At 37.6% G+C, this 20,557-nt stretch overlaps 1 protein-coding gene across 6 annotated transcripts in view; it reads right to left on the reverse strand.

Moving 5' to 3' along the window:
* The window catches only part of NBN (nibrin), a 68,909-nt gene that overhangs the window by 37,429 nt on the left and 10,923 nt on the right, over positions 1 to 20,557 (reverse strand). For 2 of the 6 annotated variants that reach the window (XM_063816404.1, XM_063816405.1), the window contains exons 1-7: positions 13,623 to 13,831; positions 11,818 to 11,951; positions 11,049 to 11,098; positions 10,474 to 10,622; positions 9,833 to 9,992; positions 7,314 to 7,417; positions 262 to 379 (exon numbers count right to left, since the gene is read on the reverse strand). In XM_063816404.1, coding sequence (XP_063672474.1) covers positions 262 to 379; positions 7,314 to 7,417; positions 9,833 to 9,992; positions 10,474 to 10,547 — 456 coding nt within the window. In that variant the 5' untranslated portion in view covers positions 10,548 to 10,622; positions 11,049 to 11,098; positions 11,818 to 11,951; positions 13,623 to 13,831. Of the gene's footprint in view, positions 1 to 261; positions 380 to 7,313; positions 7,418 to 9,832; positions 9,993 to 10,473; positions 10,623 to 10,722; positions 10,868 to 11,048; positions 11,099 to 11,817; positions 11,952 to 13,302; positions 13,832 to 20,557 lie in introns of those variants that run through there. The other 4 variants (XM_063816407.1, XM_063816403.1, XM_054657395.2 and 1 more) reach the window with 4 other exon arrangements.

A 20,557-nucleotide genomic window follows, 5' to 3' on the forward strand; every position in this document is an offset into this window, starting at 1 on the left:
AACTAAAGAAGTTAAAACTAAGTTTCCTGTCCTCCTCACTTGCATATTTATGAATAGGCCAATTATCACAGATTTTAAGAAACCCTGTAATCACAGCCATGATCACTGGGCAGGTCTGGTGCCTGGGCTGTTTTTCATTCTACTTCACACTTTTACACAAAATCCCAAAATGAAATACGTTAACAACTACTGATAAGAGTTAATAATGTATCCTAGTTTGTAATGTATTCTTTAGGAAAATTTAGCTTATAACATAATTACCTGTTTGGCATTCAAAAATATAAATGTTTTCCCTTTGAAGATTTGTTTTCTTTCCTGTCGTCCTGACAGATCAACATTTTTACTTCCAATAGACGGTTCATCAAGAGGTGGGTAAAAACTGTAAAAATAATTAAAGTATATTCTAATTATATACTACTATGTTTGCTATTAAATTTGTAAATGGAGTGACTATCTGACACTCAAAAGGAGTAATTTCCATAATACCTTTATAGTATTTTTTTTTAAGTAAGAATTTTATCTGGGACAAAATGACAAAAAGCATCCAATCGTGTTTTCTAGAAATATGGTGGCAGGTGACACAAAGAAGAGCTAGAATTGATCATTAATATCTCAAAATAAATAGTCCAAGGTAGACAATCTTAACAAGATGAACATTAAACACACATGACTCAAACAAGGTGTCTGAATTACAAAAGTTTGAGAGAAACATCATCCATAAAGATCAAATTCTATTAGCATCTTGTGTTTACTTAGGAGCCAATATCTATTAAAACGCTCATGTTTCAATTCTACTAGCACAATCTATTATGAGTGTTTTGTTAGAGATCTCTTTGGAGAAGTTCAGGAAATTTTTAAACTTACATTATTTACTCAGTTTAAATAAAATTTCCAAAAGAAGACTAAAGAATATAATGTTTTAGCTCTTTAATTTAATGCTATAAGAACATCTTAATCATCCATGAAAATGAAGGAAAATAAGAAATGGAGAAGTATCAACAGACAATTCTTAAGCCTCTCATCAGCCTAGAGTTTCAACTTCCTGTATAATCAGATCCTTTGCTACAGCTGTTCATAACTGACTGGCATTTCAACTTGTCTCTCTTCCTTTCAGTAAAAATTACTAACCCATGATGATGATGATAAGGGAACAATGTAGGGAGGGAAAAATTCACAACCTGGACGATCAGTCACAAATCAAGAGTTAACTATCTGCAGAGATCAACATCCAACGTAGTAAAAACACTGCAGTCATTAAGAGTCACTATCCAGCACTTTAGAACTAATTACCCTACATCTTTCCCCTGGACTTCTCCTTGGAAACATACACATTTCATAAAGTAAAGCTAAGTTATGATTGAAGAGTTATAATACTTTAAAATTTTTTTGATAACTGATGCATGTATTTTAATTTCAGTACAATAGATGCTGTAAGTCTATTTTAAAGCAATGATTTCTGGAAGCTGCAATCTCAAATGAGTTATCTGCAGGCAAGAGCAGACTCACTTGGCAGGACAGAATGCAGGCCACTGCGTTAGTTATGGTTTTTCTAAACAACCAACTTTAAAATTCTATTTATTTTACTTTTAAAATATACAGAGAACAGTGGAAACTATTTTAACTGTTAACAAAAACTAAATCTACAACAAGAGCACTGGAAAGTTAGTAGACATTCGGACACATAAAAAGGATCAATTTTAATATCTCTTTGAATCCTTTTTATCCTTTATCTCTTAATAAATATTCCCCCATAACTTATACTTCTTTTTTAGTGTAAAAGCCAACTAACACTTTACCTACATACAAATAACTAGTTTACCAATTAGTTCACACAATAATGTAACAACACTAGGACAGATTACAGAGCCAGTTACAGACAAAAACAGTAAGGAAATGTTTAACACATATGACTGTGTGTTATAGTCATACATGACTATAAAACTATGACTGAGTAGATGTGAGATTCTTCCTGCTTTCCCAAAACACTAAAGTTGAATGATTTTTAAATTATCTACAGCTTTATATTATTCACACTGTCATTCTTAATTATGCCATAGATAACAGTTTACAGTAGCCAGGCAGCAGCTAAATGTAGCTTAGTTCAATGAAGTTTGAGCCAGGTTCCTAAACATATGTGTATGGTAGCCTGTTAGGCCTCTCTGATGGTTCTACCAGAGTTCTAACTTTATTAGTGTGATTCTTTAACAGCTGGCTCCTCCACTAAGTGCCATGAGGGCAGAAACTGTAACTTTTTTTGGCTCATCATTATATCCACAAGTCTATCTTGCCTGCTTCACTGCAGGCATTCAATACATATTTACAAATAAACTGACATTACAAAATATAAATAAAAATTCAACTTAATAATTTAAAAGTGAATAAAAAGTATAAACATCCTTCAATTCCCTCAAGTATAGATTTAAGTATTAAAATTCTAGAACTTGAACAATGTATTTTGGTTTTGTTTTGAGAACACTGATAAATTTGAGCCCCAATACTTGGTAAGATCAATCTTGAACAAAAAAATACAAAACTGTATTATCTAGAAGCTAACCAAATGCTGGCTATGACTCCAACATGGGTTATTCTTAGTAATACATACATTTGATATATGATAGACACATTCATACATAGATAATTGATAACACAGTGATTAAAAAACACTATGTTCTAGAATTTCAAATACCTACATAAACCTTTTTCTCTTTACCAGTGTAATGATGAGAACAAGAAAGAAAAGACTAGTGATGAATGTGAAGAGATCATTGAAAATCATTAAGTCTGAAGCATTACATTCTAGAAGTTTTAAAGCATTTCTGACACTCTAGTAGTTTAATAAACTAATACAAAAACTGGAAAATAGGAAAGTAACCTGTCAGAGACCTAGGCTAGAGGCATATTGACTGAATATAACGATACTACAAATATAAAGTGATCTCCAATTTCTATCATTAAAAAATTAAAATGTTTTGGGTTCGTTTATACAGAAACTTCAAGAGCTACAAATAATTATGTTTTATTACACAGTAACTGGTACATATTATGAATCATACATTCTATAAAATGATATTAATCTAGAAATTTTGCTTTTTCCCATTCCCATTTTCTATTTAAATTCTTTACATGATCTTCAATAAATTTCATCTAACCTACAGTATATCATTATCACTTCTGTATGAAGATTTTGCAAATACAGAATTTTTCTGAATCCATGTATAATTCTGGCTCTAGAAACTGTATCCCAAGCCACACATACTTATTTATTCAATATCTGGACAGCTGTTTATTTCATTAGTCCTGCAGGCATATGTTCATAATTTCTAGAACCATTTACTGTATGGCTTTTTTTTTTTTTTTTTTTTTTGGTGATCTTGAAAAGGCTAGACTACAGTGACATCCACAATTTGCAAATGTGAGGTTCCATATCCTGAAAAAAATTACTAATACTAGTCATATTTCTTACCTTCGATTTAAATTAACTATGTAAGGTGACTTCTATAAGCTTCCTAAACTGTCAAACTTTCATTTACTGAGATTATTTCAGGCCAATGTGTCTGTTGGGTCTGAGATTTGATTATCAGCTGGTATGTTAACCTGTTCCTGTTTCATGGATGCTTGCAGAAGACAAACACTCCTGAGTCACAGCAAAGCAAGCAGCATGAGCCCCAGTATGTTTGCTGCAGGTCTCCTCTCTGACCAAGTCCCATAGGGAAGACGTAGAGGGTACATACAGTGAAAGGTACATACAGTCGTGTGTGTTACAGGAGAGAGGAACGCTGAACTTGGGAAACCACCGGTATTATAACAAGCTTTAAGCAAGCCTACATTTTGTCACAGGAAGGAAACATTACTTCATCCCTCGAGGTTTCTCACTGCAAACATACCCTTGAGAAATGGTCTGTGTAAAGGAGGGTCAAGGCTTTGCATTCTTGGCCTATTCAGCAAATTGTTTATGAATGCAAGGGACCCATGGAGGAGTCCATCTCTCAAGAGTGTCTCACTAAAACAATACTTGTTGTTTGAAATAATTAATACACCATCCTACAACATGAGAGACTTTGTAAAACTCAAATAAAAGCCAACTCCCCCTCCTTTCTAGGGGATAATCTCCTTACATTTAGACATACAAATCTCCTCTATTAGAGCACAGATTATTGAAATTAAACACTCCTTTTAAATGTATTCTTCTAAAAATGACTTCATCTACTTTACTACTTTGATGACAGTCAAGGAAAATGAGATATTGCAAATCATTTCATGTACATGAAGTTATAACTGTCATATCCTGTTTCTTGGTAACAGTGCAAAGATGTAGACACAGCTGTACTAAATAGGACTGTATATTTTATTGGAAAAAATATTATAGTATGCCTCCTAATTTAAATCCAGGACTAGCAGTCATGCTTTTTTGGAACACTAGAGGTACTTATGTAATCAAAGGCGTCACCACAATTTATTTCATATCCTTTTCGTAACCCATTCCTTCTACTAATGCTTATAAATTGAATCTTTTTTCTGTTAATTGAGTACTCAGACAAATAAGCCTTCAACAAGCACATCAAAATGGATCCAGATAGGTATAGGACTCTATTAAGGCAAATAACTAAATATATTTAAAAATTGTATTATCAATTGCCATCATCAAATATGGGTTAATAGGATAAATAACCTGTCCTAGTTAACACCGAATTAGGAGGGATTCAACAATCTTATGGTAGGGATGTTGTATAGTCGTCATGTACATTGATACAATCAAAAATTGAATCTAGAAAAAAATTATGTTGAACTTGGTCAAAAACAACCTTAGGTTAAACACAACTGACAATGTGAACAAAAAGAGGAATCAACGACTAATTCTAAAAACTCCAAGACCATGAAATATATCTACTAGTAGTGAAAACTTATCAGACTCCTCTATCCTCAAGTATAATCTAGAATTAAGAATAGTTCACTATTTGCAGCTAGAGTCATTATTTACAAGATTTATGTACTTCCTCAGGGAGGTTCCTCAAGAGGCTTCAGGGAAAAATGTGATTCTGTTAAAATACTATGCAAGTTTGTAGTTATGTCGGTGAAGTTTCTTGAGGTGAGACCAGTGCTTTCATCTTCTTTTTTTTTGAGTTGCCCAGGCTGGAGTGCAGAGGTGGGATCTCGGCTCACTGCACCCTCCACTTCCTGGATTCAAGGGATTCTTACGCCTCAGTCTTCCAAGTAGCTGGGATTACAGGCACCTGCCACCACACCCAGCTCATTTTGTATTTTTAGTATGTTGGTCCCACTGGTCTCGAACTCCTGACCCCAAGTGATCTGCCTACCTTGGCATCCCGAAGTGCTGGGATTACAGGCATGAGCCAACCAGGGCTGGCCTGCTTTCATATTTGCAGGAGTTCAGTCAGGGTGGTGGGAAAAAATGTAGAAAGATGCAAACCTTGGAAGGCCAGAAGGTTTTACATCAGTTTCGGAACAGGATTTGGCTGAAAGCAGCCAGATTCTTTTATATGGTGCCTGAAAGCTTAGGTTAGATAACGGGATGTTAAGAAACTGACCTAGATAAGTTACTTAGCTCGGAACCTGGCCTTTAATCATTCGTAGGACTGCTCTCTCCGGGGAGGGGAAACATGTTAATTATCCACAAGTGTGTTGACTCAAAGCCTTTGCCATTATATCTATATTGAATAAATGACCACAGCAACAGCTAGTCGGGACCGCGGCTGCTAACTCTTTACAGCACCCTCCTCGGTGTCTGTGGGTGGCCCAGCCCCCTAGCTCACTCTTTCACTGGATACCTGTGTTTGAGTGCATTTGTTCATCTGTCGCTGGGTCAGGGTCTGCGGGTCAGACCTGGCACATACTGAGGGGTCTTGGACTCAAAAAATGTTAAGAATCTTCTATTTTAAAATCTGAGTATATTTTTCCAGAGTCCAAATATATCACATTACCTGCCAACTGGAGTATAAATACAAAAAAACTTCCCAGATAAAAATTATAAACAAAGAGAAAAACCTGATTTTTGATTACTTTTAAAAGCAGACAGCTGTTATCCGGTATAAACAGTCCCTAAAAAACTAACATTAAGCCAAATAGCTTATAGCAGCTCAAAACAGATTAAAATTAGTAATAAAATTCCTAACTGGCATAACATTTAAAAAAATTTTTTTAATGTTACTTTAAGTTCTGGGATACATGTGCAGAACATGCAGATTTGTTACATAGGTATACATGTGCCATGGTGGTTTGCTGCACCTATCAACCTGTCATCTAGGTTTTAAGACCCACATGCATTAGGTATTTGTCCTAATGCTCTCCCTCCCCTTGTCCCCCACCCCCAAACAGGCCCCGGTATGTGATGCTCCCCTCCCTGTGGCCATGTGTTCTCATTGTTCAACTCCCACTTATGAGTGAGAACATACGGTGTTTGGTTTTCTGTTCCTGTGTTAGTTTGCTGAGAATGATGGTTTCCAGCTCCATCCATGTCCCTGCAAACGACATGAACTCATTCTCTTTTATGGCTGCATAGTATTCCATGGTGTATATGTGCATAGGTATGGACATATACCCAATCTATCATTGATGGGCATTTGGGTTGGTTCCAAGTCTTTGCTGTTGTTAATAGTGCTGCAATAAACATATGTGTGCATGTGTCTTTACAGTGGAATGATTTTTAATCCTTTGGGTATATACCCAGTAATGGGATTGCTGGGTCAATTGGTATTTCTGGTTCTAGATCCTTAAGGAATCACCACACTGTCTTCCACAATGGTTGAACTAATTTACACCCCCACCAACAGTGTAAAAGCCTTATTTCTCCACAGCCTCACCAGCATCTGTTGTTTCCTGACTTTTTAACTCAGCTAGGTAGGTATTACTCTCAATTTTGCAATGAGTAACTGGAGCTCAGAAAAACTAAGCTCCATTCCCAAAGCTATGGTGCTGTTAATATTCTGGACTATGTGGCTCGCAAAGAGGGCTGCTGCACCACACAATTCCAGAGCTAACTGTGGCGTGATGCCTGGAACTGACATATGTGCTCTTCTGACCATGAGGTTACCTCAGTGCCATTTACTGTCTTTCCATTTTTTTCTTTAAATATTAGCACATATTTAACATTTGTTTCAGAGATACAGAATAACCAACAAAGAAATTTGGGGAACTCTTTCTTTACAGACTAACAAAAAACCTTCCATTAATAATACCGAACTATAACACAGCAACTATTACATCCTGAAACAAGCATTAAAGAGGGAATTAACCTAAATAAAAATCAATGCTATCATATAAGTGACATCTTGTTATATTTAAAATACATAATATACCTTTCAATTTGTGGAGGCTGCTTCTTGGACTGAACTGCTTTCAGGAATTCAGTAAAATATTCTGGCTTTACAATTGGACGTCCACAAATGAGTGCACATATTGTCTAAAATGAAGAAAACATGTGAATATATGTATTCACATGCTAGCATTTTTTAAAGAAAAGTTTTAAGTTATAAACTACAAAGAGGCTGTTTACATCCATAAAAAATAATGTTTTCCCTTTCATCTCTCTAAATTTATAAAGAAGCCACAATCTATAAAATAGAAGTCGGTCTTTGGTCACTGCATTATTTTAGAACATAAATCACAGTATAATCACTCAATTATAAGAAGTCACCAATTATAATACTAATTTTTAAAACTGCTTTTTTGGAAGGGGTGGAACAACATAAAATAAAATTCAATTTTAAAATGCATTCCACTTTCGAAGACATTAAAATGTTAAAAATATATTTCAGAATTGAGGAAATGTAACATATCTGCTTCAGGGAAGACAATATTAGGAGATGAACATGAGCTATTTTTAGACTAATTGTCTTTCAAAAAGATTGTAACTATGCAATAAAGCCTTTTTGAGAAAGTAAATAAAGAAATAATTTTTGGTAAAAGCACAAAATAAGTACATATAAAGTGGAAAAAAAGAAACTTAAACTCACATGTGAATTAAGCTATAAGCCTCAAATATGATACATCCAAAAAATATGACAAACATTAGAAAATGCTACAGTGGGCAATGAAAATAAGATTCAGAATAATATAAATATGCTTTTTTATTTTTGAGACAGGGTCTCGCTCTGTTGTCCAGGCTGGACTGCAGTGGCGCGATCCTGGTTCACTGCAGCCTCAACCTCCTGGGCTCAAGCAATCCTCCTGTCTCAGCCTCCTGAGTAGCTGGGACTACAGGCACATGCCACCATACCCAGCTAATTTTTAAAATTTTTTGTAGAGATGGAGTCTCACTATGTTGCCCAGGCTGGTCTCAAATTCCTGGGCTCAAGCAATCCTCCCACCTCAGCATCCCAAAGTGCTGGGATTACAGACGCAAGCCACTGCACCCAGCCATGAATATGCTTTCAATAACACAGGGTATTTTATTGTCTAAATAGGGGCAAGCAGATTTAGATTGTCTCTCAAGAATGGAACCTGAAAGATACCACTTTCCAATGTGAAAGAAATAAACTAGCATGAACCAGTAATGTGCAAATCAACACTGTATTGGGTAAACTCTAATACATGTGACTTGGGAAATTAATTGGTCCATGCCTCAGTTTACACTTCAGAAAATAAAAGTTGAACTGAACGCTTTTTTTGTTGTTGTTGCTCTTGTTGTTTTTTTAAGTAGCTAATAGTAAGAATAAATGGTCTTTAAATTCCTTTTTGGCTCTAACATTCAATGATTTAAAAAATATAAGCTAACTGTACTTTCAGAAAATTTACCAAAAAAAATAACATAACAACAAGGTTTTCTATTTTGGCATATGAATGACCAGGAATTTTTTTTAACAAATTACTCTGTAAACCATGTTGGTGGGTGTAATGGAGCAATTCATAAGGTGGTCATCAGCATCCCACTCGCTGGAAGTGTCCAGGTCTGTCACAGATGTAGTAAAATATCTCTCAAGACAATTTAACTACCTTTGATCATATTTCACACCAACCAAGCTAGTGTATGATTACCTACTCTATTTCTTAAGTAATATCTTAAAGAGGACTGTGCTAGGGCCCACACTTAAATATTCTGGTAAAGGTGCATCCCTACTGAAAACCATAAATGGACACTTTGATTTGTAAATCTACTATTTGTGAGTTTATATGCATATATTAGTACTCTGGAGGCTAATCACACTGCTGAATTTATAAAATCAATTTCATATATGTGCAAAAATAAAAAAACCCTTGATTACAGACAACCCCACCAAAGTACAAGTTGAGTTCCAGCTGAGCGGCAAGCCTTTCTCCACGATAACTCTTTAGCTATAAAACATAATTCTAGTTTAATTATATTAAATACTAAAGGATTTTTAATAAAGCAATCTAAGTATTTGTGGCTTTTTACTATAGATATTAACCTAAAAGGATCCCACAAATCTATAGGTCAACCTGTTTAAAAGGAGATGAATCACCTGGAGACTGGAGAAAGACAACTTGATAGAAGAGACATGAGATGCAAACTTTGAAGACTGGCAGTTAATCTCTAGTTGCGTTGCTTTAAGACTGAAAACACAAACTATGCACTGTCATAACCTTCTCGGTGGAAGGACAACAGAATCGCTTTTTAAAATGCTAAACAAAATCTGAAATATAATTTTAGTTGCTTTTGGCTTGTCTCAGATAATAAACAGGTTATATGAAAAGCCACTCAAGCCTAAATGGTATACAAAGGGATGGAGTGGGTATATATAAATCTACAACTAACAGTTCTGATAGTTTTAAAGTAATTAAAAAAAAATCTGTGTATAGTGGGTAAGCTTAAATTCAAATAACGTATTTTAACATAAGAACAAGACATTCAACCTACTTTAATGGTAACTTTCACTGATACCATGACAAGGTGAGTGCATTCTTCTGTCCAATTGTTTACAGTAAATCCTCCAAGTTGCAATATAGCTTGATTTAAAGCAGTTTTCCCAGAGACATCTAAACAAGAAGAGCATGCAACCAAAGGCTCATACTCTATTCTGTAAATGAGAATAAGTTAAATAAAGTTATAGTATCAGAGTTGCAGAGATGGCAATTTTTAGTACTTTAAAACTTTAAGCTCACATCATATACTGTTATTGTAACTTTTATTTATTGTTACCCTTTGTAACCTATGAAATTATCAGTTCCTCATCATTAAGCTTTGTAACCTAGAAAATTATCAAATCCTAAGTCTTGAGTCCAAATGAAGAAAAAACAATGACCAAAAGTTAACATTATACCTTCACCAATGAGGAATCGAAGAAATGTAATTTCCCATGAAGTCCCTCAGGGCCCACTCAAACTCTCATCACCGTGATGTACAAAATGCACTCACCACCCATGGCACAGAGTCCAATACTGTGCTAAGCAGGAACTAAATTATACTGTTTTAAATTCATTAATCAGAAATATCATTTTCCTTTAGGATTTGGCTGAAACAAAGCTGTCCATTTTAAAATCAATTTAAAAATGTCTTACCTGAATTTACTTGCAAACACTCCAAAAGTAATACCATCCCCCGACTTCAAAGTTCGGGAAAAGCCATTCTGCATTTTTTCCTCATTAACAAAGGTACCATACTTAGAATTATCTTTTAATGTCAATACAGGGATTTCATCTGTTTGACTCTGAAAAGTTAGCAAATAATTTTAAGTCTTTTACCACTCAGTACATTCACTTCTCAGAGAAAAAGGTTTCATAAGAAAAGACAATAGGCAGGTGGCTAACCTCCCAACACAGCAGACAACAATTACTGCTTTGGTTGCCTTGAGAGGAAGATCACTCAACTAACAATTCATATTTCCCCTTAGGGAAGTTTCTTAACCCAGGAATACCCCTCCTAGAACACACATGTTCTTTATTTGTGTAAGTCAGTGGGGATTCTCCTGACCCCTCACACACATTTGAATTTTTTGCTTTGGTGCAGTCTGTTTCATTTAAAACATGACAATTTCATTCCTAGATCTTTTTTGTTTGTTTTACAGTATCAAAACCACATTGTAAAAATTAGTCCCATGAGAATACGAGGTTATAGGCTAGTGTTTCTGACTTACAGTAACAATTTTACTTTTTCTGTAGAAATTTCCAAAATGTTTTTCTATACCTAAAAGAACAGAAACAAAACCTAAATAAAACTGAACAAATTCAGATCGCATATGTGCAATCTTTGATTAAAATAATGGCTTATCTTTCTTATTACCACCAGCGTTATCATGAGTACAGATATTCCTATGTATTTTTTTTAGCACTTTTATCACCCAAGGTTATGATCAAAACAAACTGAAAGCCATTTGAAGGAGCTGTGGGGCATAAGTAAGCATTTCCCTAATAAAACAAATCAATTCCCATTGCAAAAACTTGTATTATATGAGAAATGCCCGTTTCCACACAGCTACATAACCTCTTTAAGAGCCAGAGTCATGAAGGTCTGTTCATTGTTCTATTCGCAGGGTTGGCACAGTTACTGACACCTAAAAACACATTACTGCTAATGGCAAAAACAGCAATAACTTTTGCACAAAACTAATAGTAAACAATAAATGTTTAGTAAGCAAATAAAAATAACTATGTCCTACTTCCTCTGAGTTTCTAACTAAAACAAAGAGTAAATTACTGAAATAGAAACTTCAAATCTCAAAATGAACAAATACCACTGGTACCACTGCCACAATATAAGTATTTAATTTTGTTAACATTAAAAAAGTCTACACAGCTCTATAAAATGACAAATCCTGTGAACTCTCTCTCACATACACACCAAGAGAATATTTTGTGATTTCAACCCCCTTACTGGAAACTAGTGAAATAAAATTAGTAACATACCAGGTTGGTTACAGAAAAGTTAGCAGTTAACACAGCATGATTTCGGCTGATCGACTGATCATTTTCAATTAGAATGGCACAGTTTTTCCTTCCAACAACGTACTCAACGCCAGTCAAAAGTCTGTATGGTTCTCCTGAGATAAATTTTTTTTTAAAAAAAGATAAGTTGATAGACACATACACATGTACACGAACACACACATACATGTAAGTGTATATGATATAGGTATGACAAATATTAAATAAAACACCTTTATTTTGTTATTCAAATGTTAGTCAATTTTACATATGTCAAACTTGTGTTTTCAGTAAAGCCTCACTGAAGGCTATCAAAGGTTATCTAACTATGGTGTTTCAGGAGTAACAACAACAAAATTTAAAATACAATAAAAAAGAGAAAAAGAAAAAAGGTTATCTAAATAGATAGAAGGCTACATCATTTTTCTAAAGGGAAAGCAATGCTGAAAGGAGTCAATGTTCCCTCAAATTAACTTAAAAACTTAATGTATTACCTAGCAACAATCACAATATTATGTTTGGAACTTGATAAACAAAAATATCAGGAAACTATAAAAAAGGATACTCAAGCCTGTAATCCCAGCTACTTGGGAGGCTGAAGCAAGAGAACTGCTTGAACCCAGGGGATGGAGGTTGCAGTGAGCCGACACAGTGCCACTGCACTCCAGCCTCGGTGACAGAGTGAGACTCTGTCTCAAAAAAAAAAAAATCAAGAAAAATGTGAATAATATAATAGGAGCTTGCCCTACCAGATGGCAAAATATGCCATAAAACTAAAAGTATGGTACTGGACCATGAGTAAACAACACAGACCAATGCAACAAAGTCCAGACTAAGATGCATGTGTACATTTTTTGAAATTTTGTTTTTATCTTAAAGATAACATCTCCAATCAGTGGGAAAGGGTTATCAGTTTCTTTTAAAATTGCTGTAAATCATAAGTTGTTGGAGTAACAGTATATATATTGGAGACATGCGGAGTTGAGTCTGGGAGCATAATTTCATTACCCGAGTGGCAGGGAGATTAGGGCAGATAAAGAGTAGGGAGTCCAGGAGAGCCAGGTCTCCAGGGACGCCTTGACCTGTGAGTCTTCACAGTATAAAATTTATTTAGTTTGGCGCTCTCCATACTCTCTTACCCTGCCAGTCCATTTAATCTCTACATAGATCTTTGCCAATCATGTAAACTTCCCGAGGACAAGACCCTTCACACCCACCACGGGCAACCAATTAACATGCGATCACATTTCACACCGCTGGAAATGAATGGGAAAAAATCGACTTTTCCCGTTGTTCTGATGACATTGTGGAAAAGGAGTCTGAAACAAAACTGAAAGTAAGCCTTTTCGTGGTAGTCATTTCCCCAAACTGTCCAGTAGTTCTTCACAAGTCATGTGTGGCCCCCGTGTGGTCCGCCCATGCTAACTTCCTGCCGGGGGTTCCCACTAGGCGCCTGCTGCCGCTTACCCGCAGGCCATCCAGCCCGAGCGCTGCAAGGGCGCGGGGGTGAGGCTGGGAGGGAGGGGGAGTCAGGGGAGGGGCGCGGAGGACTGCCGCCAGGGGGCGCCGCAATCACCCCACCGCCCGCGCTGAATTCCAGCTCACAGCCGCCGTGCCGCCCGGGAAGAATACGCGCTTGCCATACAGCGTACTCGCCGCTTCTGCGACCGCTTCCGCAGCGTCCCCGGGCAGGAACGGACGCGACGCAGGAATCATCACCCGCAGGCCCTCCCCCGAGGCAGTCGCTACCGGGAAAATAGGCCCCGAGGCTTCCCTTCTGCCCTTACCTCCTGCCGGGCCCGCGGCGGGCAGCAGTTTCCACATCGGTCCGGCTCCTCAGGGCTGGGGCCGACGTGCAACCGCGTAACCGGGGCTGCTAGACGAGCGCGGATACGGCGCCTGCAATCGGCATGGGCTCCGGGACGTGCGCGCTCCCGGGAGCCACGCAGGCTGCCTTGGATGAGGCGGGAGTGCGACTTGGGCGCTTGCCCGCCACCTGGTGGTTGGAAAAGGAACAGCACAATCTGTATTGAAATGTGCTGCGTTAAAAGGGTATGTTTCTAAGGTGTCGCTGAATGTAAGGTTACAACCTTTCCTGATTATGAACGAAAAGAATTTTAAAAACTAACTCCAAAGCAACATAAGGAAAATTTTTAATTAAATGCATTAAAATACTGACCAGTTATGTAGTTTCGTGCGTTTGCAATTTCTTAAATTGCAGGTATTCCTTTGGATTCTAGTAATGGTGATAATGATGATGAAGATAAGGATTTCACCTCGAAGTAAACTCATTATTTTTACTCTTTTCTAAGTTCAGATCAACTTGTCTTAACGTCTTTATTTCATAATGCCACACTTTCAGCTTGCTAAATACTGGGCATTCTCCTGTATTTAATACCCTTCCTTTCCACTTCCACCTGTCTCAAGCTGGTTCAAGCTCTCCTCCTAATTCCAGTAGCTTCCCAACCCATCACCACCCACGTCCCACATAATGTAGTCTACATCCTGCGCACTACCAAATAAACATCTGAGAGCACACTCCTGATCACATACATTTTGGCTTTCAAAAGCATTCTGTAATAGGGGGGAAAAGTCACTTTAAAAAGGCTTGTTTAGGCCCAGCACCATGGCTCGCTCCTTTAATCCCAGCAGTCTGGGAGGCCAAGATGGGAGGATCACTTGAGGCCAGGAGTTCAAGATCAGCATGGGCAACATGGCAAGACCCTGTCTTTATAAAAAATTTTAAAATTAGCAGGGCTTGGTGCCATGCTCCTGTATTCCCAGCTACTCAGGAGGCTGAGGCAGAAGGATCACTTGAGCCCAGGAGTTCGATGCTGCAGTGAGCCATGATCATGCCACTGCACTCTAGCCTGGGCGATAGAGCAAGACCCTGTCTCAAAAAAAAAAAAAAAAAAAAAAGGCTGGTTTACCAATCTCTTACCATCATAGATGCAAACTCCTAAGCACAATATTAGCAAATTGAATCAAGTAGTAGTATAAAAAGAATAATCATAACTAAGTGAGATTTATCCAGAAACAAAAGGGTGGGTTAACATTGGGGGAAAAAATAAATGTAATTCATCAGAATAATTTTAAATAGGAGAAAAATCATGATTATCTTGATAGTAGCAAAGAAATTGATAAAATTAAGCACCCATTTAGGATAAAAACCTCTCTGCAAAGTAGGAATAGAGAAAACATCCATGATCTGATAAAGGACATTTACAAAAAAAAACTACAGTTTACGTTATTCTTAAGGTAAATTATTGAACATTTCCCCATGACATCAGTAATGAAACAAGGATGTACATGCTCTTACCACTTATTTTCAGCATGGCTTTAGATGCTCTAGCCAATGCAATAAAGGAGAAAGAGTAACAAAAGACATTCAGATTGGAAAGGAAGAAATAACAGTCATTATTCACAAATTACACGATTGCCTATATTGAAAATCAAAAAGACTGTTGGCAAACTATTTTAATTAATAAATGAATTTAATAAGGTTATAGATACAATATCTAGATACAAAATTTAATTGTATACCTTTATTCCAGAAAATAAATAGAAAATTACATGTTTAATTATAATGGCACCAAAATAATCGAGTGCTTGGTAATACATCGATCAAACTATGTAATACAAAAGATGATTGACTACATAACATTATTGACAGAAAGTTTTAAAAGTCCTAAATAAATGCAAGGATAATGGATCATGTTCACAGATTGTTAAGATGTCATTTCCCCCAAAATTGATCTATAGATTCAGTGTAACTTCAGCAATCTCAAATGCTTTTTTTGAGTAGAAATGGATGAGCAGATTCTAACATTTATATGGAAATGCAAATGCCTAGAATAGCCAAGGCAATTTTGAAGAACAAAGCTGGAACATTTAAATTATGAAATACCAAGATCTATTATAAAGTAACAGTTATTAAGTCAGTGTTTGCTTGGTACAAGGATAGAAAACAGGCAAATGAGTCAGAATAGAGGGACCTAAAAAAAGTGGACACATAAGGTAATTTGATTTTTCGAAGGTGATTACAGGGCAACAAAGGAAAGTCTCATGTGACCCCACCCCACCCCACAAATAAATGATCCCGCTTATTAACGTGACACAAGAAATGTGTTAACATAACACAGGAAATGAAGACTGATCCCCCTAATTCATTTAGATGAATTAGAATTCATCTAAATTCCAGATGAATAATTATTTACATAGGAAAGTAAAATAATAAATATTAGTGGAAGAAAACATGATTTCAAAGTAGGCAGATCTTTCTTAAGTAGGACACACAAAAGTATGCCCTGCATCATAGAATCCCTAAATTTCACTGATTTAGTGAAGCATCAACATTTTGCAGGAATTTTCTTCCACATTCTGAAGTATACGTATCTCACCAAGGCCTCCAACCTGTTTGCCAAATCCTTGCTCATCCAATCTGGTGAGCATAATACCATCACTGTAGTAGAACAGTGGATGTTCTGCAGCATGTCCAGACACTTCAGGTCTCTTGGGAATACATTATGATAGAGGTTAAGGAGATACAGCTTAGCTCTGGGTCAACATTGCAAGTATTTCCTATTATTTTTTCTAATTAAATATGAGCACTTTTGGATTCTACTTTCTGTTAAGGTTGGGGAAGCACATGTCATCATATCAATCACCCCAAACCTGTTGCCTGAGGTCATGTTGTTCTGCTCTTGTAAAGATTTCACATCTGGTACAGCAGCTGTAATTGGGGTTATTACTTTGTTGATTGCAGTAGTCAGCTGTTTATTCTCCAGGAACTGTCAGGCTTTTGTAGGTCAAGTATGATGAATTAAATGGAGATAAAAAGGGAGCCAAAAAGAAAGCACTAATATCTATCATTCCCCTATATTGTTCTTGCTCACTGTCATGGCTGTAGAATTTGAGGCTGCTCCCTGTTGGCCTTGCCCGTGTTGATAGCTCTTACCCTACAGGCCAAGGAGCTGAGGTGGGTATTGTAAGAACTACCAAGGATGTTCATTTCAATTATATATTTGGGAACTAGGAAAATGACCACCACGTAAGTCTATGTGTTCGGTGGACCCACTGTATGCCAGACCTGGACAAGGACTCCCTTAACTCTCTGGCTTCTGAATACCTCTGCTTTAACCAGGAGTCATAATATTTTGGGTTCATGGGTATCAATAATGATCATGTCTCACAGCCCTCCAAGTATTTGGGCATTCTCTTTTTCTCAGTGTATGATTTTCCAAGCGAATGGCTATAGGTCCCTTAAGGGAAAGACTGAGAGTAGGGTGGGGTGCGGGGAGGTCATTACCATATATTCTTGCTATGGGATTGCAGGGTCCTTCTTACTGGCAGTCCTGCCTCTCCACCAGTCAATGGGTTCTGGATTGGTAAAGTGGCTCAAATCAGGAAATTCGGAAAGAGACTGTGACTTTTTGTTGAGGCTGCTGCTCTGAGCCTTGTGTCTTCCATTCTTGATACCTGTTCACTGAACAGATTGAGTTTACTCTTGGTTAACTGTCTTTCCCCACAGGGGTGCCTTATTCTATTAAGCATCTTTTAAGCTCACTCTGGGTCGAGAGCTCTGCTGCCACTTCAATCTTGCCACTCAAGATAATTATACCATTCGGATGGTTAAGTACCACCAGCTGGCCTCTATCATTTCAGGATTCTATTATCCCCAGTCCTATCTGGGAACTCAATTCCATAACAGCATCTTTTATCATCAACCATGACCTACAGAGGAGACCTACCACTGAGCTTCTCAGTGATGCTGGTGCCCTTCTCACCAGAGAATTCCATGTCTCTTTAATAAATGGCACATCTGAACTGGAATTTTGACATCTGGGGGGTTTCCAGCCTTACATAATATGGCCACTCTAGCATACCCATTTCCCTGAGCAGTTTCATCCCTACTTCTACCATCTGCCATGGCAGCTGTGGCATTTTTACTTCTCTTAGTGTGGGCCACCACTTTTCCACAAACTTCTAAAAGCCGTCATAGAAGCATGATAGCAATGTTTCCCAGAGTCCTTGCTGGAATGTTCGATCCTCTCTCCCTGGAGACTGCTCTCAAATCAATAAACTCTCTCTCATACAAATTTACTTTCCACTCTCCTTTTGTTCAGCATCCTCAGAAGGCAGTCCCATCAGTACTGTCTTGTTCCAGCTGCTTCATGTTGGCAGGGTTCTACAGCTCCTTCTGGGTAAAGCCACCTCCTTCCTTTATCAGGCCCAGTTCTTCCCTGCTGGGAAATACTATAACTTAGCCCAACTTATTGTCTGATTGCCAGGATGAAAGATGGTAGTGGCAGAGTGATGAAGGAAAACTGAGATCCCACAATTTCTATCTGTTGCTTGGTAACAACACAGGTCTAATAATCAGAGCCCAGAAAAAAATTGAAGAGGAGCATGATGCAAATAGGGTTTGCTTTTGGTAGCAAATTGGTCTGCTTATTGCTCCATGCTCCCTGCTTCTTGTACCTTGCTGGCATCTCCTCTCACTTCTGTCATGGTATAAACAAACTCTTCTAAATCTTTAGGGTCTTGACAGAGTCTTCCCTTTACATCTTGCCTTAAATGAAACTTTGCTGTCACCCTAGACCACAGCTTCCCATGACAGGTTCTAGGCTAGTTTGCTCCAATGCCTCTCCCACTCATATCCAGTACAGCTGTGGGCCACTAGGGTTACTACTTCCCCCTAAACTTTACTTTCCATTTTAGTGTATTACTCTTCCCTACTTTGCAAAACCTCTCCTTGGTCAGGATCATTTCGTGTAACTATCCACCCTCTAGACCTTCTTTTTCTATTACCTACTGCAGGTATGACCATGTCACTTGCCCATATTCACTAAGGACACTGTCACATATGTGAGAGATTTTGCTCCATCCCAACTCTTGCCATCACTCTCAACTACACTGAAAACTCATTCTACATGCTAGGCTCACTATTCTTCAACTGTCTCAGCTTCTGTGACTTTCATCTCTACTCCACACATACCACCCTCTCAGTTGGCCACACTTTCGATCTTCACATCATCAGAACCTTCTTCACCCTTATTTTCCTGCTTTATAACTGGAGCTGCCTGGCCTTCCCACTTCCTTGTATGTTCACTTCCATTGCCTCACTTTTTAGCCTCACCCAGGACTCCAGCCACATGATCCTTCCACTTTACCCAGGTGTCAGTCTCCTTCCATCCTCCTTCATATCCGGGCTGGACACCAGGATGGATAGCTCAGTAACTTTGCTGTCAGTCAGCTCTCACTACTGAGCTGTAGCTCTCAGAAGTACTTTTACCCCAAGATCTCTTAGATCCATAGCTCACTTGTCTAAGAGCCCTAACAAACTCAGAACTATGAGTCAATCAATCCCACAGCAAATTTCTCTACTGAGACACCTGGGTAAAATCTGTCCATCTTCAAAAATACGGAACCAATGCCAATCTATAAACTCTAATATCAGTTGAACTACAGAATACAATTGATTAGTATCTTTTCCTGCTTTTAAGAAAATCTATTCTCAATAACTCTGAAGAGCTATTTGACACATTTGCTGAACTCCTCAGATCTGATCATCTCCTGCTTTCCTTCCAAGAAAATGGTATCGTATCTTACTAGAAATTGATGCAAGAGCTTCCTTACACTTTCTGACCTTACACTGCTGCTGTTCTTATCACAAAACAAACCTCTTTCCTTTTAAAATCTGTACCCATGCCTTATCCTTGCCTTCTTATCTCTTGTTTCATGATATGATTTTACCATTCAGTTCAGGATCAATTTCTCCATGTGCTTACACCCATCTCCTCTCATTTCCCCAGGGTTTTGCTTTATCAGTTATCCCTTTCTCCTACTTGTTTTCAGTTTCTCCCTTTGGTTCCTTTACCATACCCTAAAAATATTTACCTTGTCCTCTTCCCCAAAATTCCATTAACCCTGCCATTAATTTCCGGCAAATGTTCAGCTAACATATAAGTTTAATAGTGCTAGACTTAATTGTTTCAAGATCACACAATGGGTAACTAACAAAGGTAACTCAGTCTCCTCTTATCTATAAGTGATCTTAAATAATAACTACCTTGAAGTGTTATTGTTAGGAATAAGTGAGATTGTAAATCAAAAAGTCTCTGAGACAAGTCTCAATCAATTTAGAGGTTTATTTTGCCAAGGTTGAGGACAGGCTTGGTAAAAAGACACAAGCCACAGTAGGATCTGTGGCCTGTACTTTTTCCAAGGATTTTAAGAGCTTCAATATTTAAAGGGGAAAAGTGGTCAGGAAGGGAAAGAGGGGGGAAAAAAAGAGGGAGGGTATGGTCACACTCTTGTGAATCCACACATTGCACAAGAAAAGGAGGGGAGAGAGGGAACAGTTGATGTATTCATATCGTGCTCAATAAATCTGCACTTTACATAAGGTAAAGTAAACATAGAGGAAGCAGCAAATATGCATTTGTCTTGGGGTGGGTGGGGTGGGGGGACGGGATGATTTCTAGTCTCCTCTTGTCCCATACTTGTGAAGATAACGTGTTAATTTACATCATCGGATGAGGGAGGTCCCCTTTGGAGATACGTGGCCATCTGTCAGTTTAAGACAAAAGGAAAGGTAGTTTTGGTTTTTAAAAATATTTTTTCATGACTCAGTTTCTGAGCTTAACTTTTCCCTTTTGGCATAGTGATTTTATTTTCCTTCCACAAGACACTATATTATATATGGTAGTTGTTAAGCAAA

The sequence above is a fragment of the Pan troglodytes genome, chromosome 7 (genome assembly GCF_028858775.2).
Source record: "Pan troglodytes isolate AG18354 chromosome 7, NHGRI_mPanTro3-v2.0_pri, whole genome shotgun sequence".
Classification (NCBI taxonomy): domain Eukaryota; kingdom Metazoa; phylum Chordata; class Mammalia; order Primates; family Hominidae; genus Pan; species Pan troglodytes.